This window comes from Periplaneta americana, chromosome 2 (assembly GCF_040183065.1).
Source record: "Periplaneta americana isolate PAMFEO1 chromosome 2, P.americana_PAMFEO1_priV1, whole genome shotgun sequence".
Classification (NCBI taxonomy): domain Eukaryota; kingdom Metazoa; phylum Arthropoda; class Insecta; order Blattodea; family Blattidae; genus Periplaneta; species Periplaneta americana.
In genome coordinates, this window is record NC_091118.1 from 75,794,550 (window position 1) to 75,821,884 (window position 27,335).

Consider the following 27,335-nt stretch of genomic DNA (forward strand, 5'->3'; position numbering starts at 1 on the left):
TATGAGGCGCTCAAGTGTAACCGATTTTTATATTTTGGTAGAACAAATTGCATTCTTTATATAACTGTTATTAAGAGACTGACTGAGTTACAAACCTTATGATGGAGAAATTTATTATCATTGGAGCAGGTTTAAACAATAACCAAGAAATACTTCTGTTGTCACAATTTAGCGTTACAGAATGGGATAATAATTAATCAGTGTTTAACACAATATTACAGAAATATCTTCGAGTATTACTGTAAATTGCTTAGCAATAAGTAAGTTCTAACCAAAAATACGTCTTCAATAACGTGAGATATCAAATGCTACTTTTTCTACAGGTGTGCAATGTTATTTGAATATTTGGAGACAGTGTGTTGAATCTCTCCTGTCTACAAAACTAAGCATTATTATTATTATTATTATTATTATTATTATTATTATTATTATTATTATTATTATTATTATTATCATCATCATCATCATCATTACTATTATTATTACCGTTGTTGTATTACAAGATCATCTACATTTTACTAGAGATTTGCAGCCCAAATGATAAGATAAATTCTACAATAGCACTTACAGTTGAACTGGTTGGTCATTAAAAATTGTCATACAAAAATAAATACTACATATAAAATAAATAATTACATTACCAAAAATAAAAATAAAAGCTTACTCACACAAAATCATGCAAAGTGATGCTTTAGTCACATTTGGTACATATCACAATCAACTGTTAAAACATAATTTTCAGTTCAAAATGACTAATAACAATCTTAACTTTAATACTTGAGAACATGAAAATGCCACAGCTAATTTATGTCTTCATAGAGTAATGGCACAGAAATGGCCGCTGAGTGCACAACATGAAAATTCAGGGTTGGTTTTCATAAAAAATGACTGTCATTCCAATGCTTACTAGTTTATAGATAATGAATATCTAATATAGTTCTTCACATCACTGATGGAATTAATTTAACATATACAGACTGTTTCAGAATTCAACTTAAGAAATTTATCTGGTTACAGAGGAGTTGTAGACAAGCAATTTGAGATATAGAGCCCAGAGACTCCGACAAAAAATATCTGAGTTATCAATTGTTAAATTTGTTTACATTTCCAGTATTAAAATGAAACAGGAGTATGGAATGTTATGGGATGATTTCGGACCTCATTGGGGATTGGAAGAAGCTTAATAGTTAATAACTAATCAACTGTGTTTTCAAGATTTAGCTCCTACAGAACCTGTAAAACTGCAAGCAAATAATGAGATAGTACGCCACTGCACTGCTTTTTGTTTCACCCTCATTCATTTTCGTTACTGTACCTATTTTAGGAGGAAATTATTGAGATGAAGCTGGGGTGTAATGGTTAATGCATCAGACCTCAGACCAAAAAGCTATACGCTCGAATCCCACCATGGTAGTTCTTTTAATTTCAATACCTCAATCATTAGTGTACTGGCGCAAAAAATATTTCACGCCATTACATGTAAGTTTGAACCCGCAGGCTCTAGTTCCCTATCTCAAAATACTTACCTAGGATCCTTCCACAATCTCTTAAAATTTCTTTGGTTGAATTCTGAAATATTCGGTATATACCATATTTACCCGTGTAATAGACCCACTTTTATTTTCTTTCGATTTTTATAATAAAGAACTAGGGAGCGTCCTTTACGCAAGGAAAACATTTTAGTGGGGGGGGATCATATTAAAGGTGAGCCAACTTGAATGCTGAAATAATCGATAGAATATGTAACGATATATGGGCTACGACTAATTTATATATCGATTGCATCACACTTAAGATGATCGATATTTAGCAGCAGTTGTATAAACAAATAATAACTTGTAACAATGAATACAATGACAATAAGACAAGACACTTTATTGTTATTATTAACACTAGCCTTATCTCATTCACTGTCAGGTTCAGCATCACTATAGATGTCCTAAGAATACTTACTTACTTATGACTTTTAAGGAAACCGGAAGTTCATTGCTGCCCTCACATAAGCCCGCCATCGGTCCCTATCCTGAGCAAGATTAATCCAGTCCCTTACTATCATGTCCCACCTTCCTCAAATCCATTTTAATATTATCCTCCCATCTACGTCTCGGCCTCCCCAAAGGTGTCCTAAGAATAATGCATTATTAATTGGAGAGTACCTATATTTTGCGCACGTAAAAATAGAACCAATCACGATTGCAGTCGCACCATGCATTGTTGTTTAAAAACTTGAATTTAAACATAAGCAGTGCATCCAATCTTATGACTTTCGATATTATTAAAACGATTTTTGTTTAAAATGAGATGCGTTCATTATGCGAGGGTGTCCATTATGCGAGTAAATACGGTAATTTACAGGAATTATTATATCAAAGTAATCCCTGTCTGTGATTCGCAATGATTACTAATTGTTCGTCTTGTATCAATCAAAATTTTCTAATGAGAATTCTATTTACACACATTTCATATCCGTCTCGTGAAATTAAAATGGCACGTGGGGATATTCACTGGTAAATTATTCATACTGTGCAACAGAAGACAGCACAAGACTGCTTACGAAAACAGCAACAACATCACGTCTGTTTCATTAGCAAATTGCACCACAAAAAGCAATGCTCTGTGTGATTGTTCGTGATGATCTTTCCATTCAGCCATACAATTATCAACACACTGCTGCAATATATTTGTTATATTAATGTCCCTTCATTTCGCTTCCTCTGAGCATACCATACTCCTACTTTATAATGCAATCTCCAATTGGAGAGGTCACAGTAATCCTGTATTTCGAAACACAGTCTTCCTGCCACGTGTTACACACTAGGAATAATTTTTCTATACAGTATAGTGCCCTACCTTCATTTGCTGCATTAATTTTAAAAGACAGCTTTCATATATGTCTTGTAAATATACAGAAAATTTATCTCTGCTTTTTTAATCACTCCCATATGTCTGTTTTAAGTGTTTTTGACATTTGGAAGTAGTATCTCTAAGCTTCACTGATGTAGTTGAATCATCTAGTTACACTTTTATAATTACTTCAAGAGGGAACTTTTAGACGTTACCATTAAATCACTTGTCACTTCACACGTCATACACAAACAGATGAAGGAACAGCATGCCTTGTATCATATCGTTACTTTAATTTATCTTACAAAATTGTACTGAGTTCACCATTCAAGAAAAATTAATAGGTATTTAATTATCAAACATTTTTCCCCTTAAACTGATGACCTCATCCACAACTGCTCCCAGGAAGTAGTACCATTGTAGAGGATATAGACCACCAAAGAACACAAAAAGTCCTTTAAAAAATCTGTTACAACAGAAGAAATACTTTACCAAAAACCGTTTAGAACACTCTTTTATGTATGTTAAGAATGTGTCTCTCTGAGTGAAAGGGGAAGACATTGCTGAAAACATTTCTCCACGCACAGCAACTGGTTAAAGGCTGGTTTCTGTTTTTACATCTGCTGCAAGAGGAAATGTCTTGTTTTCAAAATTTGTTTCACGACATCATATTAGAAGCATTAGTTAATAAAAAACAAGCAAGTCAGCATGTTGTATTACCAAGATCACTTCTTTCACTTTTCCATTATACTAATTGTTAAGAAATTGTTGGAATATATAAGTTATACATCTTAAGATTTTTAAGCTATGTTTTCAGCATCCTTAATACTGAAAAATAGGTTCTTTGCAAGTTAATCTATACTGTGTACAGTGATTCATCCTAACGAAAGGCAAATTTTATTAATTTTAGTACCTATTAGTCAAATCAATTAAGCAAAATATACATGCAGTAGAGTTACTTTCGGTAAAAAATAAGAGTATATTTGTAAATTTTATTTTATAACTGCACAAAATGGCTATTTATTTAAAATGGCTTTAGGAGTGACTTTTTATGTCTTTTACGAGAAACACAGCCAAATGAAATCATACAGACATTGCCTCAATACATTCTCAAAAATGTTCGGTTCAGAATGGATAATGTTAGTAATAAAATATTTCAAATTAAAAATTAAAACTCAAAAAGGAAATAAATTACTTCGTTTGAAATATTAATATAAAATCTGCTATTTATTAAACAGAACAAGAAGTATGCACACTAGCTTCATTTAATCATAACACAGACATACTTTTCCCCATTATGATAGCTATTTTATGACATTTCGCTGAGATCCTACCAAGTTAACATAAAAATGTTCACTACCTGAACATGATAAAATTTCAGAAATGGTTATTGTTACTATTGTTGTTGATTAATGTGCTGTATTTGACACTGAAGCCATCAATAGTTTTAGATTGAAGACATAAACCCAAGAACTGTTCAATAAGAAGATGCCATGCAGATAGTGTATTTCAAGTTGTCTCTTTAATAATGGCAACAACAACAACAACAACAATAATAATAATAATAATAATAATAATAATAATAATAATAATAATAATAGTGACAGTGATAATAATAATAATAATAATAATAATAATAGTGACAGTGATGATAATAATAATAATAATAATAATAATAATAATAATAATATCATATGACTAGCCATTAATAATTTGGAATATAATTAGGGATAAGATATTTGGGGATCTAATAAAACTGAATAAACTGGCAAATGCACGCATATTACGAAAATATCGATTGTAAAATATAATGTAGTCATATTAATGTGCACAAATTTAAAATGGAAATCAATTAAACAAAGACGAGTTGTGAAGAGTCAATGGCAAGTGCTCTCAATCAGAAATTAACCACCAACCAAACATGCTTAGAAATCTTAGGAGCAATGGGATGCTCCAAGTTCATGGAATTATTCACTTGATGTATAGTAACTATGGAGCGGATTTTTAGGTACTAAAAGCTAACATTCCAACTAACTATAGTTATAAACGAGCAGAGGAGGGGTGACAGTAGAACGAAGAAGAATTAAGTGCATCAGATTTTCACGATATAGAGTTGTTAGCAAAAGAGAAGATGATACAAGGGATATGCTACTGAAGCTAAATGACAGCTGTGAGCAATATGGGATGAAGACAAATACAAAAAAGACGAAGACCATAATTATATCAGAAAAAAAATAAAGAAGGTAAACGTGCGAATTCGAAATGAGGCACTAGAACAAGCAGACATCTTCAATTACTTGGAGTGACCTATCAGTAATAACATGAGCTGCTACCAGGAATTCAAAAGGAAGATAGTAATAAGGAAAGCTTTTAATCAGTGTAGTTGGACCAGAATGCACTGGAATGCCATTCTGGAAAACAAAAGTATACATGTTGGAAACATGAGGCTGCCAAATTTGACACCTAGTATGAGTCTATTTGGAGACTGAGTAATTGATAAGCCGAGTTCCTCTAAATATTTTTTCAAAACTAAATTACTGCTTTTAACCTGTCATTTGTCATTACCATTGTTGTGACACGGTTTGTTGCGCGTGAGCATTTTGCTCACAGTGCTACTTGTACTCAATTGAAAGGAGATTATCTTATGTAAATTACTGAATTTATTAAATCTACTACATACCTACAGTAAAAATTCGGTTAGCTGAAGCCCATTTAAGCATGTTACCGTTTAACTGAACTAAAGTTCCTAAACAGGTAACATGTCCCAACCAGGATTTGAACCCAGGTCTTTCACAGTCAGACGTGTTAACCGTTACTCCACAGCAGTGGAGAGTCCTTGCAGATCACAAAATGCTAGTACTAGATGACAAATTAGAAAAAAACTCGCACTAAAGCATTTTAATAATGTGGTTTGTCGCTCAATGAGGAAAATGCTCACATTTGTAACAGAGCTGAAACGGACCTGGTTAAAATATAACGAATACGATCATTGTTGAATCTAACATAAACATCTCTTCCAGAAAAATTCAAGTCAGGTACAATGAGCGGGAAAATTGTACTAGCATACGTTGCCAGTTTTAGACAGACATTTTAAAAATGCGAGCAAAATGCTCATATAGTGACAAATGGCAGGTTAATAGAAAAAGGAGCATCTTCTGCAGACTTAAAAAAAAAAAAAAAAAAAAACCAAGAAAGAGACTAGTGAAGTGCTTTGTGTGGAGTGTGGCATTGTACGAGGCAGAAACCTGGACATTACAACAAAGTGAAGTGAAATGACTAGAAGCATATGAAATGTGGATATAGAGAAAAATTGACTGCGAAACGGACAGACAATAAGAAATGAATCTGTGATAGAAAGTGTGGGTCAAGAAAGAAAAATAATAAAATTGATCAGGAAAAAAAAAAAAAATGATTGTGTCACTGACTAGACAACATTAAGATACATGGATCTTATGTTGAGACTAAGGGTCATATTCATAGGCGAGACTTTGGACCAAAGTTGACTTTGGAAAGTATAAAGTTGCCATTTTTCTGTTCACAGTCAACACTTTGACGAAAGTAAACTTCAATCATGATTTTACTTCGAAGTCACCGAAAACCTAGACTTTGACTTTGACTTTCGTTCGTAGACATAAGGAAAATGGCTGATATTGGGAGATTGTTCAATTTGCCAAGAATATTGAGAACATCCAAGAGATTATTAAAGCTGCTCCTGTTCCTTAGCGTATTATTAGCCATAGATAATAAATTCAAATCAAGGTACAGATTTGATAAACAGACAGTATTAGATATCCTCGTCATGTTTCAACATGCACTGATGAATAATAATCAAAGAGGATTATCTGTTCCACCAATAATACAACTTCTTATTTCATCGCGATTTTATGCTACAGGTAAGGATTGATGGCTTAATAACGATTTTGACTATTTAATTCTATAGAAGATAGGTTATAAATTGGATATGCAGTTTCTGCAGAATTGCAGGGAGTAACTCTGCCAACTGTAAGCAGGGTAATATGTCTCTTCATAGTCTTTCATTAGTGGCATCTTCTTATCTTCAGAATAAAATTATTTTGCAATGAAATAATTATTCTCATAAAAACTACAAGAACGGCTAACAATCACTTAACATGTACCAATGTTCAATCATTTCGTTGATTGGCGACTCAAAAGATGGCTTTGATTGTGGAATGCCTACTCTATTTCAGTTATTTGTTAATTTAATTCGTTTAAAAGACAGTGATTGTGATTGCTAACATTAAAACAAAATCATCAAATCTCGACTTACCAAAGTTAAAGTCTTAGAAGTATTGTCTATGAATAGGACTTTAAACAAAAATTAAACTTTAATACGAAAGTCGACTTTGGGAAGTCTTCATCCAAAGTCTCGTTTATTTATTTATTTTTTTATTGGGTTATTTTACGACGCTGTATCAACATCTAGGTTATTTAGCATCTGAAGGAAATGGTGATAATGCCGGTGAAATGAGTCTGGGGTCCAACACCGAAAGTTACCCAGCATTTGCTCATATTGGGTTGAGGGAAAACCCCAGAAAAAACCTCAACCAGGCAACTTGTCCCGACCGGGATTCGAACCCGGGCTACCTGGTTTCGCGGCCAGACGCGCTGACCGTTACTCCACAGGTGTGGATAGTCTCGTTTATGAATGGGAAGGTGAAAAATAGGGAAGACTGGAAAATTGCAGTGAAAGACCTGCCCTTGAGCAGAAAACTAAAAACTATAAATGAAGGAATATTTGTTTAAAACACAGAAAAGTTATTTTTAAACAACTTATATCATTGCTCTGTCCTACGAATGAAGAGTTCTGTCAGAAAATCTCTCTCTGAAAAAAAAAAAAAAAAAAAAAAAAAAAAAAAAAAAAAAAAAAAAAAAGTTGCAGATACTATGGAGAGGAATTGATGTCTATTACATAAAGTTGTAATACAACAACAAAGTACTGGTAAGAGAACAAACTTGATAGAGTTGTGTGTCATTATTAATTATGCTTCATTAGAAGTAATATTTTATATAACAATGTTTTCAACTGAAGACGTCATTCAGAGTTAAAATTCAATGTGAGCAAGAAATGACCAACGAAGTAGGAGTTGAGTTCTCTATAAAGAGCGGGTTCTACTGCATGCCACAAATATGCGACATCGGTCTCCCAGCTTTATTTCCTCCTGGAAGAAGCCGTATTAAATATTTCATAGCCCTTCATAATATATGAAGGCATACAGTAGCGTCACAATTAAGGTGTTACGTTGCAGGGCATAAAGTTGCAGGTTCGATTTCCAATGGGTATCATGGATTTTCTCCATTGATCTAATTCTTCTGGTGACACTATGGCCCTGTAGTTTATTCATCCTCAAACAGAAATGAATATGAAGAGTATATCCTTAGGACAACCTTACTGCTACTAATACCTTTACCTTTTTTTTTTTTTTTTTTTTTTTTTGGCCAGGTTTGATACTTGCAAACCACAGATTCTATGGCCATTATGGCAATTGTGAGACAACCAAGAACAATGGCATGTTTCATGTATGGCATTAGCTTAAGAATATTTTCTCTCTTTACCTTTTTAAAAATTGTTTTAAATAGGTGGACTCCCATTATTTTTAATTTTGGGTTGAGTTTTACGAATATATACACACAATCTGCGTAAACGTTCTTCTAGAAAAAGAGTAATACAAAAATAAGTAAATAAAAATGTTGAGCTAATTATTTTATTTTCGAAAATAGTGGAGGTGTTTTACTGGACTGTAAAACTGCAGCATTAAGAAAAACAGCTACAGGAAAGTGCTAAAAATATATGAATAAACTCACAGTCGTGTTTGCAATAACACCAAATCGCATGTAAAAGTTCAAACAAAGACAAATCTCAGCACAAAGCTATATTATATAATATTTAAGAATATTATATACCGGTATCAAAACTGTTGAGATTTTAAGCATAATGCTGAGGAGTAAAAAGTTCTCAATAGTGACATATGGTACCAGTGTTTGTTCACATTATGGAGAAATGTCAGAGACATTCTCATTGAAATCTTACTGAAGAACCTCATATTCCAGATAATGAGATAGACACATATATCTCCATTTAACTGAACCCAGTAGCAACAGTAACTGGTTGATGATAGAATGTGTTAGGCATCCTGCGCAGCATTCAATAATTTTAAGGAAAGCATCACAATCTCAGAATGGTGTGAGTCCCAAATTCACTTACCGTCGATGGTGCCGAACTCCCGTTCATGGGCGCGTGTAAGCACCTGCTTGTACAGTATCTCTGCCTCCTTGTACTTGCCCTGCTTCAGGTAGCATGACGCAAGGTTGTTCTTTGTCTTGGCGACGTTGGGATCGTCTGGCCCCAGCTTTGATTCATAGATCTCCAGGGCTCGCTGGTAGTACCTCTCCACTTCCTCATATTTTCCCTAAGACAACATACAATGCACCAATGCAGTCCCATACAAATTATTTGTAACTGGGGAATTTCTATCTAATTTTTTTTTATAATTTATTTTAATTTATTTATTGAGTAAGAAAGGGGCAAATGTGGGGCAAATACTATACTCCTAATGGGGATTTACACGATAAATAAACAAATAAATAAATGCATAAAAAGATACATAAACACATAAATACAAAAAAAAATACATAAGTAAAAAAAGACATAATTAAATAAATAAATAAATAATACAGTAGAAGCCTGATATAACTGGCTGTTGCAGGACATACTTCATCCCCGAATATTGTTGTATAGTCAAATGTCTGAAGTCAGGTTTAAACCTCATAAGTGACAGTAATAAGGCATTACTCATGAGGAAACTAAGCCAGGAGATGAGGTAGGGTGGTCAGTTCCTTTCCTCCTTCACTGCACACATTGCCGGCTACTAACATATTACTAGAGAGCGGAATTTTAGGCCCTAAAAAGTGGCATTTTAGGCGCCTAAAATAGGCTCTTAAACTCCTTTATTTAGGCTCTATAAAATAAAAAATAGGCTTTTTTGTTAAAGAATGTCACTAACATAAGATTCAACATTTATTTAATGCAAAATTCTAGAATTAAAAGAAACTTCCACACATTTCACAAGAGTACACATGCATACACAAAATGAAGACATTTTGTGAAGACATTTTGTCTTTAAGTTAGTGTTTTTCATTCACCAATCACATTTCCACAGTTTGCTTCACAGTAGATGATCAGCACCTATTGTGGCTATTGTGTCGCTCACTGCTGTATTTACAAATGTTGAGAAAAAAAGGAAGGGGTTGTTATCTGTCTTGGAATGTAAGGAAATGCTTATTCGGATACAACCCAGCGAGTTTGTGTTAAATTGCTGACAGTCAGAGAAAGATATAATAATAATAATAATAATAATAATAATAATAATAATAATAGTAATAATCATCATCCTTCACGAATTAGGCCTCTGTAGACCTGTTTCGGCCCCAGTAATAATAATAATAGTAATAATTTGTCCCGCAGGAGTTCTTTTACATGCCAATAAATCTACTGACATGAGCCTGTCGCATTTAAGCACTATACCGACTACGCTACCCAGGCCGACTGAAATTTGGAATTTTAGGATTGAAAGATTGTAAGAATGAGGAGGGGTGGCCCAGAGGTACTTCTCTATTGTGTTGTTCACTGCTAGGAAGGAGTTGCTGTTATCCGTCTTGGAATGTAAACAGTACAGGATGTTAAGAAGAACAGTAAACAGTTACGAAAAATTATGCAAAAATTTTTTAAAACTTAAAAATAGGCACTAACGTCGAAATAGGCATTTTTAGACACTCTAAAACCCCTTTATTTATATCTATATTTCCATGAAAAATGTAAATATTAAATCTCAACCCTGTATGTATCAAGGAAAAAAAAAATAGGTTTTTGCCTAAATTCTGCTCTCTACATATTACACTAATAAAACTTCAGATGTATACTGTTCTTCCTCTGACACACATCGTCAAGTTAGATGTACTGCATGATAATAGATGTACAATGTACATATCAGCCAGAACCTCAATCAGAGGTCGTTACAGCTATACCGCGGTATATTGAAAGGTGACCTAATGATACAAAACTTCAAAGTTTGTGTTCTTTCATCCACACTCTAATTGTTCCTTCTGAGATGCTGCAATCACATGATAAACTTGCCTTTGACTCCCCCAAGTGATCAATTATTTTGAATTATTCACTAAATACACTTTTCTGTTCTGAGACAACATAAGTGCAATGAACTCAAGACTCAATACTATGCAAATGTACTATATGATTTACTTACCGTAAAACAGCGTGACTTGATACACTTGGGGGTGACTTGATACGTTTTGTAGGTTGATGTTTCGAAACGAAACATTAACCTACAAAACATGAAGTCTCCCAGCATATAAAACGGGGAGACTAGACACGCTGGGGGGACTTTATACATTTTGTAGGTTGATATTTCGGTTCCAAAACATGAACTTACGAAACGTATCAAGTCCCCCCAAGTGTATCAAGTCACCCCGTTTTATGGTAGGCCTACCTATTTATGGCTTATAAGGAACCCGGAAGTTCATTGCCGCCCTCACATAAGACCGCCATCGGTTCCTAGCCTGAGCAAGATTAATCCAGTCTCTACAATCATATCACACCTCCCTCAAATCCATTTTAATATTATTCTCCCATCTACGTCTCGGCCTCCCCAAAGATCTTTTTCCCACCAGCCTCCTAATTAACACTCTATATGATTAAGACTACAAAATTGTAGACAAAGAAGGTGAGTTGTTGCCTTTGGTTGTTTGCTAGTGGTCAGAGACGCAAACCTAAAAATAGAATCCTATGTTAAAAAAGTTTTCTGAGAAAATAGCCGAAATCATCTGCTGCAAAGTCGACTTTCAATTGTAGATTTAACTAGTTTTACACCGTTAAGAATTATTCCATACAGTTTACTGAACTATTTAGAACGAAAATATTTAGTCATATGAAATTACAGTAATACAGGGCACAAAATGGCATAGGATTAGCTCTCAACTCGAGATAGGATTAGCGATAAATTGTAATGCAGAGTCATTCTATGCAGACCAATTCAATGAATCTCTACAATTAAGAATTTCAGTGATTATGATATCTTTTCTCGAGGGACATACTTTTCATAGTTTTATATTCAAATTCACGGCATATTGGATCATGTTATATCATATTTCCTGCACACGTCCTGGGATTCTGTCCACATGGGGAAGTCCTCTGAAAGAGTAGACATCATATCATTCGAAACATGATGGCTCGAGATATGCGGGATTGTGGCTACACTGTTTATGAGAAAGTCTCTGGTTTGGCCACTGACAGCGGTAGTAGATGCATCAATATCGTGTTCAGATCATCTGTGAAACGTGGATTAATATTGGATTCTATTGTCCACTTTGAGTCCCAAGAAGGACAGCCAGAGGAGGTGGACTCCGAGAAGAAGTGTATGAGCATACTGTCACATATTACAAAAACAAATACAAGCTAGACAGTATAACTGTTGTTGGCTTAATGATTGGGGCATGAGGAACTATACCCAAATTTTTGGTGCAGCTTTGGAACTTCACAAGAACTACAGAAGTCACTCTTAGATATTGTGATTGCTGTGCTTAAGGGGTCTATTTCCTTATTAAGAAATCACTTCTTTGGCAGTAATTGAGAACATCACCCTAACAATGGCGTATAGTGACATATGTCCCTTTTAGGGCCATTAAATGTTCTTCATTTACAGATGTTCTTTTATCAGTTGACGAAAAATGGTTTCAATCCTAGTTAACTAGATGGCACAAAACAACAGAACGATGTGACACACCACGCCCTCTCAGGTGATCAGTTGGCACAGGTTGTATTGTGTATTGCTTGGCTTAGTGAGTGGTTGTGTGTCTGCAAGTGTAAAGTCATGGAAAGCAGCAAGGCTTCTGTGGTTTTACGTCTTTAATGTACATCTCCATACTACAGATTCACATGTAGGCTTACACATTTTTGGAAACAGAAGGAAAAAAGTGTGCTGATTCTGTTATTTCATTTGTGTACCTAACTAGTGAATTTGATGAAATCTCATCCCTTCAAGAATATTGTGATGTTCTCTAGGTGCTGGGGAACAAAATAAAAATTTCAAATTTCAATCATTTATCTCATTTTTCCAAAGTATATAATGTGAAAATTTTGCATATATTTCCAGTAAGAGGGTATAGATACTCGCAATGTGACAGAAATTTTCGTCTATACAGCATGAAGATATCTTGAGACTGCTAAAGAGTATTTTGAAGTTATTTAATTCTGTCGCGATATGCCACAATTCACGGTATTATGGGATAGCTCTGTTTTGAAAGACTGGTCTGAAGTACTGAGTATTTATTTTCTGAAAGAAAAAAAAAAAACCAACAAGTAAGTAATCTGTGTTTCAAATCCAGAAATAACATCAAATGTTTTGTGAGCCTTCAGGAAAAGTATCAACTTCTAAGAACTACTCTAATGTGTCCAGTGAGAAACCTAATCCCTTATTTAATGAAATATGTTCCCCTTAACACAGCTGAAGGGATATTAGAGCTTTATTTCCCTTCTTGACTGAAGAAGCAAGAAGTTTGTACGAAGATGAACTGGAAGAAGCAAGCCTTGCTCTTGTATCCGAAGATGAAATGTTTGATTCATGATAGAGACCAAAAGTGAGCTTGCTGAGTGATTCCATTTTTTTTGTAATAATTTCATATCATTAGTAGGATTAACAGCGACTGTTATCTCATTTGGAACTTTATAAGTGAAGATGTATGTTAAGCTTATTTATTTCTATTGAACTCTAATATGAATAAGCATGTTTAATTGTTGTATATTTAGGAATAAAATCAAATAAGTTCTCATTTCTTAGAATAACATACAGGTATTTATAATATTTCAATCAAATTTATTGAAGTTCATATAACTAAAATGAAATTAAAACGTTCACCTTAAAAAGGGCGTATGTAGAGCTGAAAAGAAACATGTTTTATATTCCTCTTTCGTAATTTGTTTTATTTATTTCCCTGTTCTTGATATAGTTTCAGTCATAACATGTAAGGAATATATATCAGTTCATATACAGTAATTGGTATTTACATACAGAAAGTCAATTAACTTTTAAACTCAATTATCTCGGAACATCATTTTCAGTTATACACCCTAGTTAGGGTGATGTTCTCAATTATAAATTTTAATATTTTTGTGTAAAAGAAAATCATACTCTTTAATTTCTGTCACTTTTTGTATTTTTTATAATTATATTAGAACAATAATTATTGTATTTTTATATTAGATCTTTGTAATGTTATTATAAATTTTCAAGTTGTCTATTACCTCTGATTGAGGTTCTGGCTGGTATGTACATCTATTATCAGGCAGTACATCTCACTTAACGATATGTGTCAGAGGAAAATCAATTGTTTGTACACATCTGAAGTCTGATTAGTGTATGTAATATGTAGCTAATTGGCGATGTATGCAATGGAGGGGGAAAGGAGCTGCCCACCCTACCCATTATTTCCTGGCTAGTTGCCTCGTAAGTGGTGCCATGTTGGTATCACTTGTGAGGTTCAGACCTGTCTTCGGACAGTTGACTAAATAACAAACAAGTTGTAAATCTAGCTTTCAGGTAAAGCTCCCTGTGAAGCAGACTTAAATAAATTCAAGGGAAAAGTTGTTCTGGGGCTGGGTAGCTCAGTCGGTAGAGCGTTGGTGCACTAAGCCAAAGGTCCTAGGATCGATACTCGGCCCCAGAACAATTGTTCCCTTGAATTTATTCAAACAACAAGTTGTCTATATCACTTTGTGCATGTGGCAACCCTCTAATGAAGGAAGTTTTTATAAATTACATTAAAAAGAAAATAAGGAGGGTTCACAAGAGAACCCCGAATTGCAAAGACATTGAAAGATGACACCGAAGAACATGATTAAATTAAAGCAGGAAACAAAAAGAGGAAAGGAACGTGAATATACAAAAATACAGAAAAAAAGAGAACTAAAAGAGAAAGAATGAAAACAAAGAAAAAGAGTGAGAAAGTAGAAACAGGAACGCAATGAAATCTGGAGAAAAAACAGAAGGAAGAACAATGAAAAGAAGAGGTATGGGGGGAAGAAAAGGGAGCAAAGACAAAGAAGAAAGAGGAAGAGACAAAGGGGGGGAAAAAACTGAGTGAAACAGAACCCATAGAACCACAGCAAACTGAACTGAACAGAAGCAAAACAATACAGAACACACTTAACAGAAGAGACGTAAAATCAAAACAAATGTGCGAGACTTAACCCAAGCAAAAAAAAAAAAAAATAAAACATAACGAAGACTACCTTATGCAAACCTGTATTGTGATTACCTGATTCTGACACAGAAGAGCCAGGTTGTTAAGTTGCTTGGCCACATCGGGATGGTCCTTGCCGAGAACCTTCTCTCGGATCTCCAGAGCTCGCTTGCAGAGGGGCTCTGCCTCCTTGTATTTCCCTCGTTTACCATAGAGAACAGCTAAATTGTTTAGAGTAGCGGCCACCTGAAACAAAAATGAGACATCATAAATGCGAATGTTTGTGTTCTTTATTACTAACCATACTGAAGTGAATTGAACACAGCTAACAATGTAACTTATTATTAATTCTTGTTTATATTTTAACAGGTAATAAAATTAATTAGGTTTCAGACCCTTAAAGGTACTTAAAATTCGAAAGAGACAAAAAAGACACTACAATTTTATAGTTTATACAGTATATATATATATATGGATTGCTATTCTCAGGAACTTTTGAAGTACTTGAACTCTTTTTGTTATCTACACTTTCATAGTTTGAATTGCAATATGTAACTATCATCTCTTCAAATTTTTTCTCTCAACTTTATGACGTTTGCTGGACAAAAATAATTTGTAGTTGGAGAAAAAATCAACTCCTCTGGGCTCTGGCATATCATAACACATTATGGTGCACTCATCATTTGTTAAAACATTTAGCAGAATGAAACAACATATTCTTCATTCTGATCAGTGACCACTGTAATTGCTTATTCTATGGAATGCTAATACTTTCAAAATACTCCCTAAAATCCAGCTACCCTTCTTTCAGAGGGATGATAGTAAGAGGAAGAAGGATAAAGTACGTAAGATTTGCTAATGATATGGCATTGTTAGCAGAGATATGCTACTGGAGCTAAATGACAGCTGTGAGCAGTATGGGATGAAGATAAAAGCAAACAACACGAAGCCCACTGTTATTAGAAGAAAAATAGAGAAGGTAACTTGTGAATTCGAAATGAGGCAGTAGAACAAGTGGACAGCTTCAAATACTTAGGATGTAACATGAGCTGCTACCAGAAGTCAGGAGGAGAATAGCAATGACAAAGGAAATTTTTAATAGAAAAAAGAGTATCTTCTGAGGACCTCTGGAAGAAGAACTAAGAAAGAGATCAGTGAAGTGCTTTGTGTGGAGTGTGGATTCTATGAAGCAGAAACATGGACATTATGACGAAGTGAAGAAAAACGACTAGAAGCATTTTAAATATGGCTATGAGGAAAAATGAAGCGTGTGAAATGGACAGATAGAATAAGAAATGAAGCTGTACTAGAAAGAGTGAGTGAAAAAAAGTAAATAAATAAATAATACGCTGAAACTGATCAGGAAGAGGAAAAGAAACTGGCTGGATCACTGGCTAAGAAGAAACTGTCTATTGAAAGATGCAACGGAAGGAAAAATCTGCGATGACAACATGCAAATTAATTATAGATCATGATTGCCTCAATAAACATTTACACATAATTGGTATTGCACAATCTCTACATGCCCTTTCTGTAATTTTAAGATAAGTTTCTTCAATGACCAATTTTGACTCAGTTTTCCAGTCATCCTGCTAAATATTGAGAGTACAGGAGAGCAAATGACATCAACATCAACTAACTGCACAACATTAGGTCTGCTGTATATACCAAACAGCCAACCAACCAATTATAACCATTGGGCTGGAGAGTCCACTGCTGTGGAATAACAGTTAGCATGTCTGACCATGAAATGAATGGGCCCGGATTCAAAACCTGGTTAGGAAAAGTTACCTGGTTGAGGTTTTTTCATGGGTTTTTCCTCAACTCATTAACAGCAAAATGCTGGGTAACTTTCGGTGCTGGATCTTGAACTCATTTCGCTGGATTATCACCATTTCACTCAGATACTAGATAACCATCACAGCTGATAAAGTGTCGTAAAATAAACCAATTAAAAATCGTCTGGGGAATTACACCCTATTAATATAGTCACAACAGTAACATCCTGTGGGCACGAGATCCTTGGGCAGATCGTTCAAGCATTGGCAAGAGACCGTAACGGGCCACTAAGCCCAATACATGCAAGGATGATGATGATGATGATGATGATGATAACAACAGTAACTTACTGAAACGTGATTCTCCCTCATGCATATGCCAACAATAATCAATATATTGTAGGGTAGCTCTCCTACAGCAATGTACTTACAACAATCAACACAATTTATTACTATGGTTGTAACAAACTCATTGAAAGGGGGATTCCCATTCATTAAAAATATCATAACAATTAACTTACTGCAGGGTGGTTCTCTCCAAGAGTCTTCTCCCGAATGGCAAGGGCATCGTTCAGCAAGTTTGCTGCTTCCTTGTATTTGTTCTGGTCTCTGTAGAGGAGGAATAAACTTGTTAACAAGTACTTAAAATTCGACTGAAACTTTCAAAGTACTAAGAAAAAAATTGAAATATATCCTGTTTCAATTACAATATCTTAAGTTTCAATTTCAGATGCATCAACAATAAATTATTGCACAGAGGTTTATACCCACAGGTAACAGAAACAAAATAAACACGAACCTGAAATAAATATATTTTACTTCATCCTCAATGAACCATATCACAGTGGGTGTGATGATACAGCTGTTTGAATATTACGCATAACAAGCCTTACAAATGGCAAGAAGGGAAGACAAATGACTTAGTGATTACATTTATTGTTTATTTACTTGGTATCAATACATTTCAATAGCTCAATGAACTTTTCTCCTCTGTTGACAACAGTAAGTATTGCTCTTCTAAGGTCTTTTATGAGGGCAACACTATTCATAATGCAAGCAACTAATTCGTCCTTTATATTTACTTTGTTTTGTATACTTCGCCTTTCATCCACTCTCATAGAAAAAAATCGACAGGAGTAAGGTCTGGGGACCTTGGTGGCCAAAGAACTTGATCACTATTGTCAATCCATCAGTCAGCGAATGTGAGATTTAGATGATGTGTCACCTGATGGCTAAATTGTACAGGGACTCCATCATACTGGAAGAACATGCTCATTCTTGTAGTTAACGAAACTACAAACAGCTGTTTCTTAACACTCATTATGAAGATTACTGCCCTCAGACGAACTATTACTTTGTACGTAGTCAATAGTACGTAGTCATTTGTCATTCCTTCACACTACTTTTAAGACTTATTGTGCATAACTTTCAAACAGCTGTATCTCCACATCCATCGGAAATTGGACACATGTTTATACAATTTTTTTTTTATTCTATCACCACTTAAAATTGCTACTATTCCTCTTAAATCACTGTGTATTAGAAGAGACATATTTCATACTTCTTTATGTTTTATGTATATTTTTTTCCTGTGTACGAGCATTAATTTTGTGTGTTTTTTAGTACCGGTACCTATGTTTTTTAAGTTTTCCATGTCTGAGCTTTTTTATCTTTTTGCATGAGTGCTTTTGTGTTCGTTTTCTGTATGTACATATGCATATTTTTCATTATATTAGTGAGAAAGTACGGTATTGTGATACTGCAAAAAGAAAAATTGATGTGGAGGAATTACGGAACATATGTTGCTGCCCTTGGTCACTGCCTTTTGATCGACTATTCTTGACTCATTATTTTCTGCTTCTTGTTTACAGTCATGTTCTACATTACGCTTCGATGTCATCAAACTGTCACTGCTGCTTTCATTTAGTCTTCTGGGACTCCTTGTGTAATTTGACACTCTAATCATTATAATTTCTCTATTCCTGGATTCATTCAATGTGAAGTTCCTCTGACAATAATCTAAATCGAATATTTTCCCATTTATCTTCAATTTGTCTTTCACTAGGACTGCAAGCTGCCCCCCCCTCTCTCTCTCTCTCTCTCTCTCTCTCGCTCATTCTTAAAAAGGGTATTAGCAGCTTCCTCTTGTTTCTCTGCTATAGTCTAAATCTACTTTTATCCTTTTTCCTCTGATATTCCTTAGATTATTCAAAATAAATTCTTTTGCACTCGTGTTCCTAAATTTGACCAGTATCAATCAATTTATTCCCCTTCCCAGTCTTACTGCTTCTTCAATCTGGTCCTCATTTAGGTCTAGCCTGAAACTCTCACTGCATAATTGTCTAATTGCATTACCTGGCTCCACTTTCTCTTCACTCTGGTCCTCTTATATGGCAAAGATAATGATATTTTTCATTCTCTGATATTCCTCCAGCTTGTTCAAGTTTATATAACAACACTTTTATTATCCTCACTCTCTAAGAGTTGACATTTGGCATGGCTTTTCTTATTTTCATTATTGATTTGATATTGAAAATACCGCCAAGTGTTCCTCTGTCACAAGTTTATAATAACTAATAGCTAATATTGTGTTTCAGTTCACTTTTTAAGATGAGGAGGCCCTGGGGGTGTCCCAGTGGTTCACATAATAAAAATATTGTTGAAACTAATAGTAAAATTGGCAATGAATTAAATTGAGTGAATGGAAGCAAAACACCCATAGGAGGTTTAGATAAACGATTACAGAAAATAATATGTAACATTTACCAGTACAGACATTAAAACAAGAACAGGAGCAATTCTTCAAAATGTCAAAGCAATACGTCTCAGTAGGCAAGTCGTAAGCAAGGTTGTGAAGAGGGGATCTAAAACACAGCAAAAGAAATGCAATAAAAAGCCAAAACTCTGAAATATCGACAACTTTACTTGTGATCTAGTTCGTCGTGAATTTTATAACTTTTATGAAACTTCAAAAAGCCTGCTACTTTCCGTACAAAGAATCCAACTTAAGGTTACTATTACTATAGCTAGGATTTCGTTTATCTATGCTGAATAAAAGAAAATGAATACTGAAAAAAATGATATGCTGGAAATAACAACAGTACATTTGTCACAAGCCTAGTCGAAAGTGATGAGAACGACACCTTGGAAGATGACGATATTTATTGCAATTATATCTAGCATAGGATTCGACTAGTTGTACCATATAATATAATACATAACTAATGATTACTTATCAGCATCTATATAATTATCGTATTGGTTAACACTACCATATATTATATATATCTGGAATATATCTTTTATCCTATATTAAATTACATATTATGTAATGTAATTGATATTACGTAATATACTGAGCCCAGGTATCCAGTCCTTAATTCACAACTTTGAAGACTTGTACCAGAAAATTATTGGCAGTTTTAAGGAGCACTTAAATTGTATTTCCAATCATTTTGAACGTTACCATGTATAAATCTTTCAGTTTAATATTGAAAACTGTGTTATAAGGATTAAAATAGTCGGTCTCAGTAGCATAGTTGGTATAGCGCTGGCCATCTGTGCTCGAGATTGCGGGTTCGATCCTGGCCCAGATTGATGGCATATAAGTGTGCTTAAATGCGACAGGCTCATGCCAGTAGATTTACTGGCATGTAAAAGAACTCCTGCGAGACAAAATTCCAGCACACCGGTGATGCTGACATAACCTCTGCAGTTACGAGTGTCGTTAAATAAACCATAATTTTTTAAAAGGATTAAAATAACATGTAAGTTTACAGTTATTAATTTTTAATCATTCACATTTTATTGGTAATCTTTGTATATAATACATGCAGATGTGAGTCTATTGTTTCACAATGAAGGAGAGAGATGCAACAAGAGCACACATACTGTCAGTGGCGACTGCTCTTTATGTGCTGCAGCACACAGTTAATTTTCTGTCCCTAGCATAATCTTATTTATGTTTTCTTCCTTTCATTCGTGTTACGCGTTCCAATGCATGAAGAATCGCGAACTGCTATTGTCTACAGCTTGCGCATCATCTGCAAGTCCCAGTCGGTAATGTGTGCTGACTTCCTTATTGCAATGAATAGCAGTGAAATGAAGCGAACCTTGCACATGCGCAGAGAGCTTACATTCTCTTGATGTATGACGTAATCTATGGTTTCCCATTATAAACAGTGTGAGCTGCATGGGAAAGCAGTGAGTTGAAATGACTTGTTCACATTGGCGTTTTATAACATCTACAACCAATCAGTGACTATTTGTATAGATGGATTATACAATCTACAAACAATTTCGCGGACGTCACGGCATCTCTGAAAAGCAGTAGTATACTATTTGTGAGTTTGTGTTTATTTTGCAAGTCCTGATCACAGAATGCAGGGAGGACTGTTTTATTCTTATGCTAATTATTAAACTTTCCTGTAAAACTGAAATGTATTGTTTATAATTTATTATTACTTTATTTATATGTACTATATTTAATACAATTTAATTAAAAGATGCTGTACTCCTATTCTACTCCTTCAACCTTCCGACAGATGGTCTGAATGCACCGGAATGCTATTTGAATTAAAAATTTTGATTGCTGGTTGCCGACATGAAGGGGTTCAACTCCAAAGTAACTGGCAGCACTGTTGCCAACTGGCCGGAAATTCCGTCAGTTCCATTAAAACTGACGGAATTTCAATGTAGCAGATGGAAAAATAATGGCTTTGACAGGTGATGGATTTTCTGGCGGAAATTACGATTTATGTCATCTTTTGACTTTTTTAGCTGCTGTCATTTTTAATTGTTTAATTTTTGGGGGAGCGTAGACCAACCAAGCACATCAACTCCAGAAACTAGAGGCATATAATGTGGATGAATTATTATTAATTTAGTCAAGATTGGTAAGGAAGTTGCGTTAATATTTGCTTTCATTTGTATATAGATATATTGAGTGGTCTTATTTCTTTTTAATTTTGACGGATTTCCAGGTGTTAGACTGACAGGGATACAATTAATGTGTTGTTAACACTGATTGACAGTTTCTGCAGCATCGACTTCACACTACTCCAGTAGTGGTTGGTCAACCAAATTTTAACGACTTTTTTTAAAGTGAATTTCCCATATTGTAGCACACTCTCATTTTCAGCCATGAGCCACCACTGCATACTGTAACTAGAAACTCCCATCAGCATGACTGGTGTTAATTATTACTGAAAGAAAACCTGCATCCAATTTATCTGCAGATGTTAACCTTTAGAAAACGTGAATAATAACTGTAAAGGTTGTTCAGCATTGAAATTCAATGTGGGAGAGAAATGGTGGAAAAATTTTGCCTACTGTCTTCTATCAGGAACAGAATTCTTTCACGAGTTGTAAAGGATCCAGAGCTTTATCTCCTGGAGGAACCCATATTAAGGATTTTATTACCCTTTAAAACACATTGCTCTCAGCTAGGTTTCAACTTCAGAGCCAAATACTAGCAATTGCATCTACACCATGGAACACAGACAGACATACAGGCAAAGGCAATTAATAAAAAAATGATTCCTTTGGTATCAGGGATGCTGAAAACATGTGTTCTGCAATTTCTACAAATCAGTTTTTCTTTTAGCAGTACCACAATATCGTATTTTCTCATTACACAATGAAAACGAAAAAGAAAAGAAAAATAATCACATACAAACATGAAACAAACACAAAAGCACTCACGTAAAAGATAGAAAAGCTCAGACATGGAAAACTTAAAACATATAGGGACTCAAAAACACACAAATGCTCATACACAGAAAAAAAATATACATAAACAGGTATGAAATATGTGTCACTTCTAATACACAGTGATTCAGGAGGACTATTAACAATTTTAAGTGGTGATAGAGTAAAAAAAGTTTGTATAAACTTGTGTCCAATTTCCAATGGTTGTGGAGATACACCTGTTTGAAAGTTACGCACAATAAGTCTTACAAGTGGTGTGAAGGAATGACAAATGACTACATACTATTGACTATGTACAAAGGAATAGTTCATCTGAGGGCATAATGAGTGTTAAGAAATAGCTGTTTGTAGTTCTATTAGCTACAAGGATGAGCATGTTCTTCCAGCATGATGGGGTCCCTGTACATTTTAGCCATCAGATGATACATCATCTAAATCTCACATTCGCTGAATGATGGATTGACAATAGTGATCAAGTGCATTGGCCACCAAGGTCCCCAGACCTTACTAGTGTCGATTTTCGTCTATGAGTATGGTTGAAAGGCGAAGTGTACAAAAATAAAGCAAACATAAGGGACGAATAGTGCTGCCCTCATAAAAGAAGAAGATGACCTTACTGTTGTCAGCAGAGCAGAAAAGTTCATTGAGCTGTTGAAATGTATTGATACCATGTAAATAAGCAATAAATGTACTCACTAAGTCATTTGTGTTTTCTTCTTGCCATTTGTAAGGCTTATTATGCGTAACATTCAAACAGCTGTATCTTCACACCCACTGTAAATTGAACATATGTTTATATCAACTTTATTTACTCAAAAAGGTCCAGACTATTATTCTCTAAAACACTTAATATTCCTCCTAAATCACCCATGTAACACACCTGTACACCAGAGCAAGTATGTTAAGCATTGTTGCCACATCGGGATGGTCATGCCCGCTGGTCTTCTCTAAGTCTTCGAGGGCCTGCTTGCATAGGGGCACAGCCACCTCATACCTCCCCTGTGATGCATATTGGATCACTAAGTTGTGTAGCGTTCGTAGTCGCGCAGGAATCTCGTATCCAGCATTCACTTGCTGCGCGAACTGACTTGGAGGGGTGGGAGACATGGCTGCAACATAAGACATTACGTGTTTAATATGTGTACAGTTATTATAAGGGCTCGGATTTTGAAGACCTAAAAGTTAGTATTGCACCGTAGTACCAGTATAGTTCAAGCTAAGCTAACATTCCCTCTATCTCAGGTAGAATCCTCGTTATCACTAGGTACTTTGTTATGCCTAGTGAACATTGACGCAGAAATCTATTCACAATTTTTCGACAATAAACGTAAACAAAATGAAGATTACAGTACCCTCCCCACAGGAACAAAATCTGTAGCGTGCTTTACACAAGGAACAATTCTTTACATTTGAAATACCATGTGTTGAGCAAAGACTCTTTGAATTCCAAAGAAGTGTAAACCAGATGCTTACCTTACATATTCTAACACACAACTAATTATATATATATATATATATAAAATGACAGTGAGTATATATATATATATATATACTCACTGTCATTTTTAACTTTCAGGCCCTCAAATTCCGAGCCCTAATTATTATACACCCTTATATCAACATGCGAGTCATTTCATGTGAATTGTCTCAATCGATTGCTCCTTAAGTGCTCTAGTGCTATAATGTATTAGTTGTTCTGTACAAATGCAGACAGACTTTAACTTAATAGATCCCACCAGGCCATGTTTAGGGGTCCTTTCGCCATTGGGCAAAAAGAAAAAAATCTCCCGCCCCCCCATATAAGAAATACGAAAGATTAATTTTAATTTTTACTTCTTGCACATGCCTAAAAATAATGTGCAATTGCAACTTGTTGCGTAAATGAGGTCAGAATGGCAGTACAGTAATCCAATTTTCACAAAAATGAGTTGAATTCTATAACAGAGATACGTTCCATGTAGTAGAGCTAATGATAATTATAATGATGATAATAGTGGTGAAAGATATTTCCATATATAAAGAATTTTATTACGAGTCTATATATTATGTAGGATCCTGGGCGGCCGTATTTAAGGGATGGCAAACTGGGCACCTGCCTAGAGTGGTAGGTTTTAGGGAGCTGCAAATTTCTGGAAACGTGTGGTAATCTGAGGCTATACTTCTCTTCTGAAGGAAGTTAAGTTGAGAATATTTCTGTTGACTGTTTGCCTTCAATTGCAAATGCTTGTGTTTTATGTGACGATAATAGTGGTGAAAGATATTTCCATATATAAAGAATTTTATTACGAGTCTATATATTATGTAGGATCCTGGGCGGCCGTATTTAAGGGATGGCAAACTGGGCACCTGCCTAGAGTGGTAGGTTTTAGGGAGCTGCAAATTTCTGGAAACGTGTGGTAATCTGAGGCTATACTTCTCTTCTGAAGGAAGTTAAGTTGAGAATATTTCTGTTGACTGTTTGCCTTCAATTGCAAATGCTTGTGTTTTATGTGACATTTCGTCTTCTTTCAGTACAAACTTTGTATGCCTCTTTTTTTTTTTCTTTTTTTAACAGTTAATAAATGTTCATTTTTCATTGCAGAGTTGGATTCTCTACATATCTTATAGATACTAGAGTTTTGACAATCTTTACATATTCCATAATTATTCCAATACAAACAACAATTTTTGAACAGAATAAAGGAATCAGCTAAAGATAAATCATGAGAACCCCTCATCCAAAATGTAAACATCCCTGAAGAACCAAGAATTTCAGCAGTGGCAGCCTTCTGCCTTCTGACCGGGCATGATTGTTTAGCAGCTCTTTTAGAATCGGCATCTCCCTCTCACTCAGTTGTGTGTTATGTGGCAAGGACGTAATCATGGATAAGCACCATCTGGAAAATTGCCAGGCTTTGACTGTTCATCTCAGCATCACAGAAAAATACTGTATTACATGACGGCTGATGGCTTCATTGCCATATCAGAGCATTGGCTACCAACCAACCAACCAACCATAATTATTACAGTACAGTATTTTGAAACGAATGTAGGCAATGTGCTTTACATATCTCACAATCATAGTAGGGCCTATGTATTTTGATACAATGTAGGTGATATGTTAGATAACCTTTACATATTCTACAGTTATCAAATTTAGAATTGTGTAGAGTTTAGGGTTGCCAGATTGTACATTTTTCCCGTGTTCTTACGTTTCTCTTAAACTTAAAATACGTCTTCCGTAATTTGAGGGTTATCTATGTTTTTTTCTCTCCCCGCAATATAACTTATTTTCAACATGGAGTCTAATAGGCAGGCTACATGCGGAGATAAAATCCAATACTATGACTTTGAAATTGCTGCAGATCTCTTCTATTTGTAGAATTTTGTTGACTGTGATGAATTGTATGACGAGTTTTGTGAACCAAAAGAATGGTTACATATTTACATGGAGAAGGAAATCAGTGTTGTTGAAAAGTAGGTTAACTTTTATTCTTTAGTGAATGTAACGTAAGTTCCAAATATTACAAAGGTAAATGGGTTTCCTGTTCAGTATATCAGGCTCTAAAGCCTGTATTGAAAGAGTTTTTTCTTCAATGAAGTTTAAATCGTCAGCTGTAAGAAATAAGTGCCCTGTGAACTTGATACAGGCTGAACTACAAGTATTTTTCAACTTCAAACCAGTCAAGCAGAAAATTTATCTTGGAGAATGAAATTAATACAAAATTACTCAGGCTGCTAAATCATCTGTTAAATACGAGTAATGTCAACAATGTTCCGTGTTTTCCTAAGTATGAATGGTTTCATTACACTTACACTGTAAATATATATTATGTACATATAACATACAGATCCTGTAAATGTTTTTATCACATGATACTTTACTCAGGCAATAACTTTACTGTTATCGCAGTCAGTGTAGTCTTTAAACAAGAAATACAGTGTGAAACAGCGTATGTTGTTACGATATCAGTGAATACTTTTCTAGGTATATATCGACCTGACATTGTTGATTTAAATTTGTGAGAAAATTGTGTGCTGTAAACCTCCCACGAAGGTAAACTGGAGAACTATGTATATCAACAGACGAGGAATTGGATAAAATTGGAACAGTATTAGAAATACATTTACGGAAATTTCGCAGCTGGTTGAGTGGAAGAGAGGCCTTAACTCTGCCAGAGAAAATAAAGCATTATTATTATTATTATTATTATTATTATTATTATTATTATTATTATTATTATTATTATTATTAGACCAGTACTTTGCGAAGTTAAAATGTTACTTTTTTATATTGTGTTAATATATTACTTGAAAATGTGTGTAGAATTAAACCTATGTAAATTTAAATTTCCACGACACTGCATTCATTTTAAGCTGTCCTTTCAAAAACGTAAAATCCAGGTTTCGTTGTATTCTATCTAAATTTAAAGAAACTTTTTTATATTCCCCGACTAAACTGCGATTTTCTTACTTACTATTTCTCTCTTCTGTGTCGTCGTCAGGGAAGAGGTCCACTACGGGATCGTCCTGCTTTGGCTTGTCCTGTTTTGTTTCTGTGGACGAGTCATCTCCCTAAAGAACACAAAGCCAGGAATATCAGTATGAAACAGTTCACACTGCCTTATTCAACGACTCTTTTAAACTAAAGGGGGATTTTCTCAATAACTGATAATTGGTCGTGTGACAACGATGAAGCAATGTAAAATTATAATGACAAGAAAATTTAATTTTTTTTATCCCTTCTACAGTCAC

The 27,335-nt window shown here is 34.7% G+C and overlaps 1 protein-coding gene across 10 annotated transcripts in view; it reads right to left on the minus strand.

Moving 5' to 3' along the window:
* Klc (kinesin light chain) overlaps positions 1-27,335 on the minus strand; it is a 675,112-nt gene that overhangs the window by 85,792 nt on the left and 561,985 nt on the right. For all 10 annotated transcript variants that reach the window (XM_069817989.1, XM_069817979.1, XM_069817988.1 and 7 more), the window contains 5 exons: positions 27,059-27,155; positions 23,482-23,710; positions 17,414-17,501; positions 15,190-15,360; positions 9,068-9,272 (listed from right to left, as the gene is read on the minus strand). In XM_069817989.1, coding sequence (XP_069674090.1) covers positions 9,068-9,272; positions 15,190-15,360; positions 17,414-17,501; positions 23,482-23,710; positions 27,059-27,155 — 790 coding nt within the window. The remainder of the gene's footprint in view (positions 1-9,067; positions 9,273-15,189; positions 15,361-17,413; positions 17,502-23,481; positions 23,711-27,058; positions 27,156-27,335) is intronic.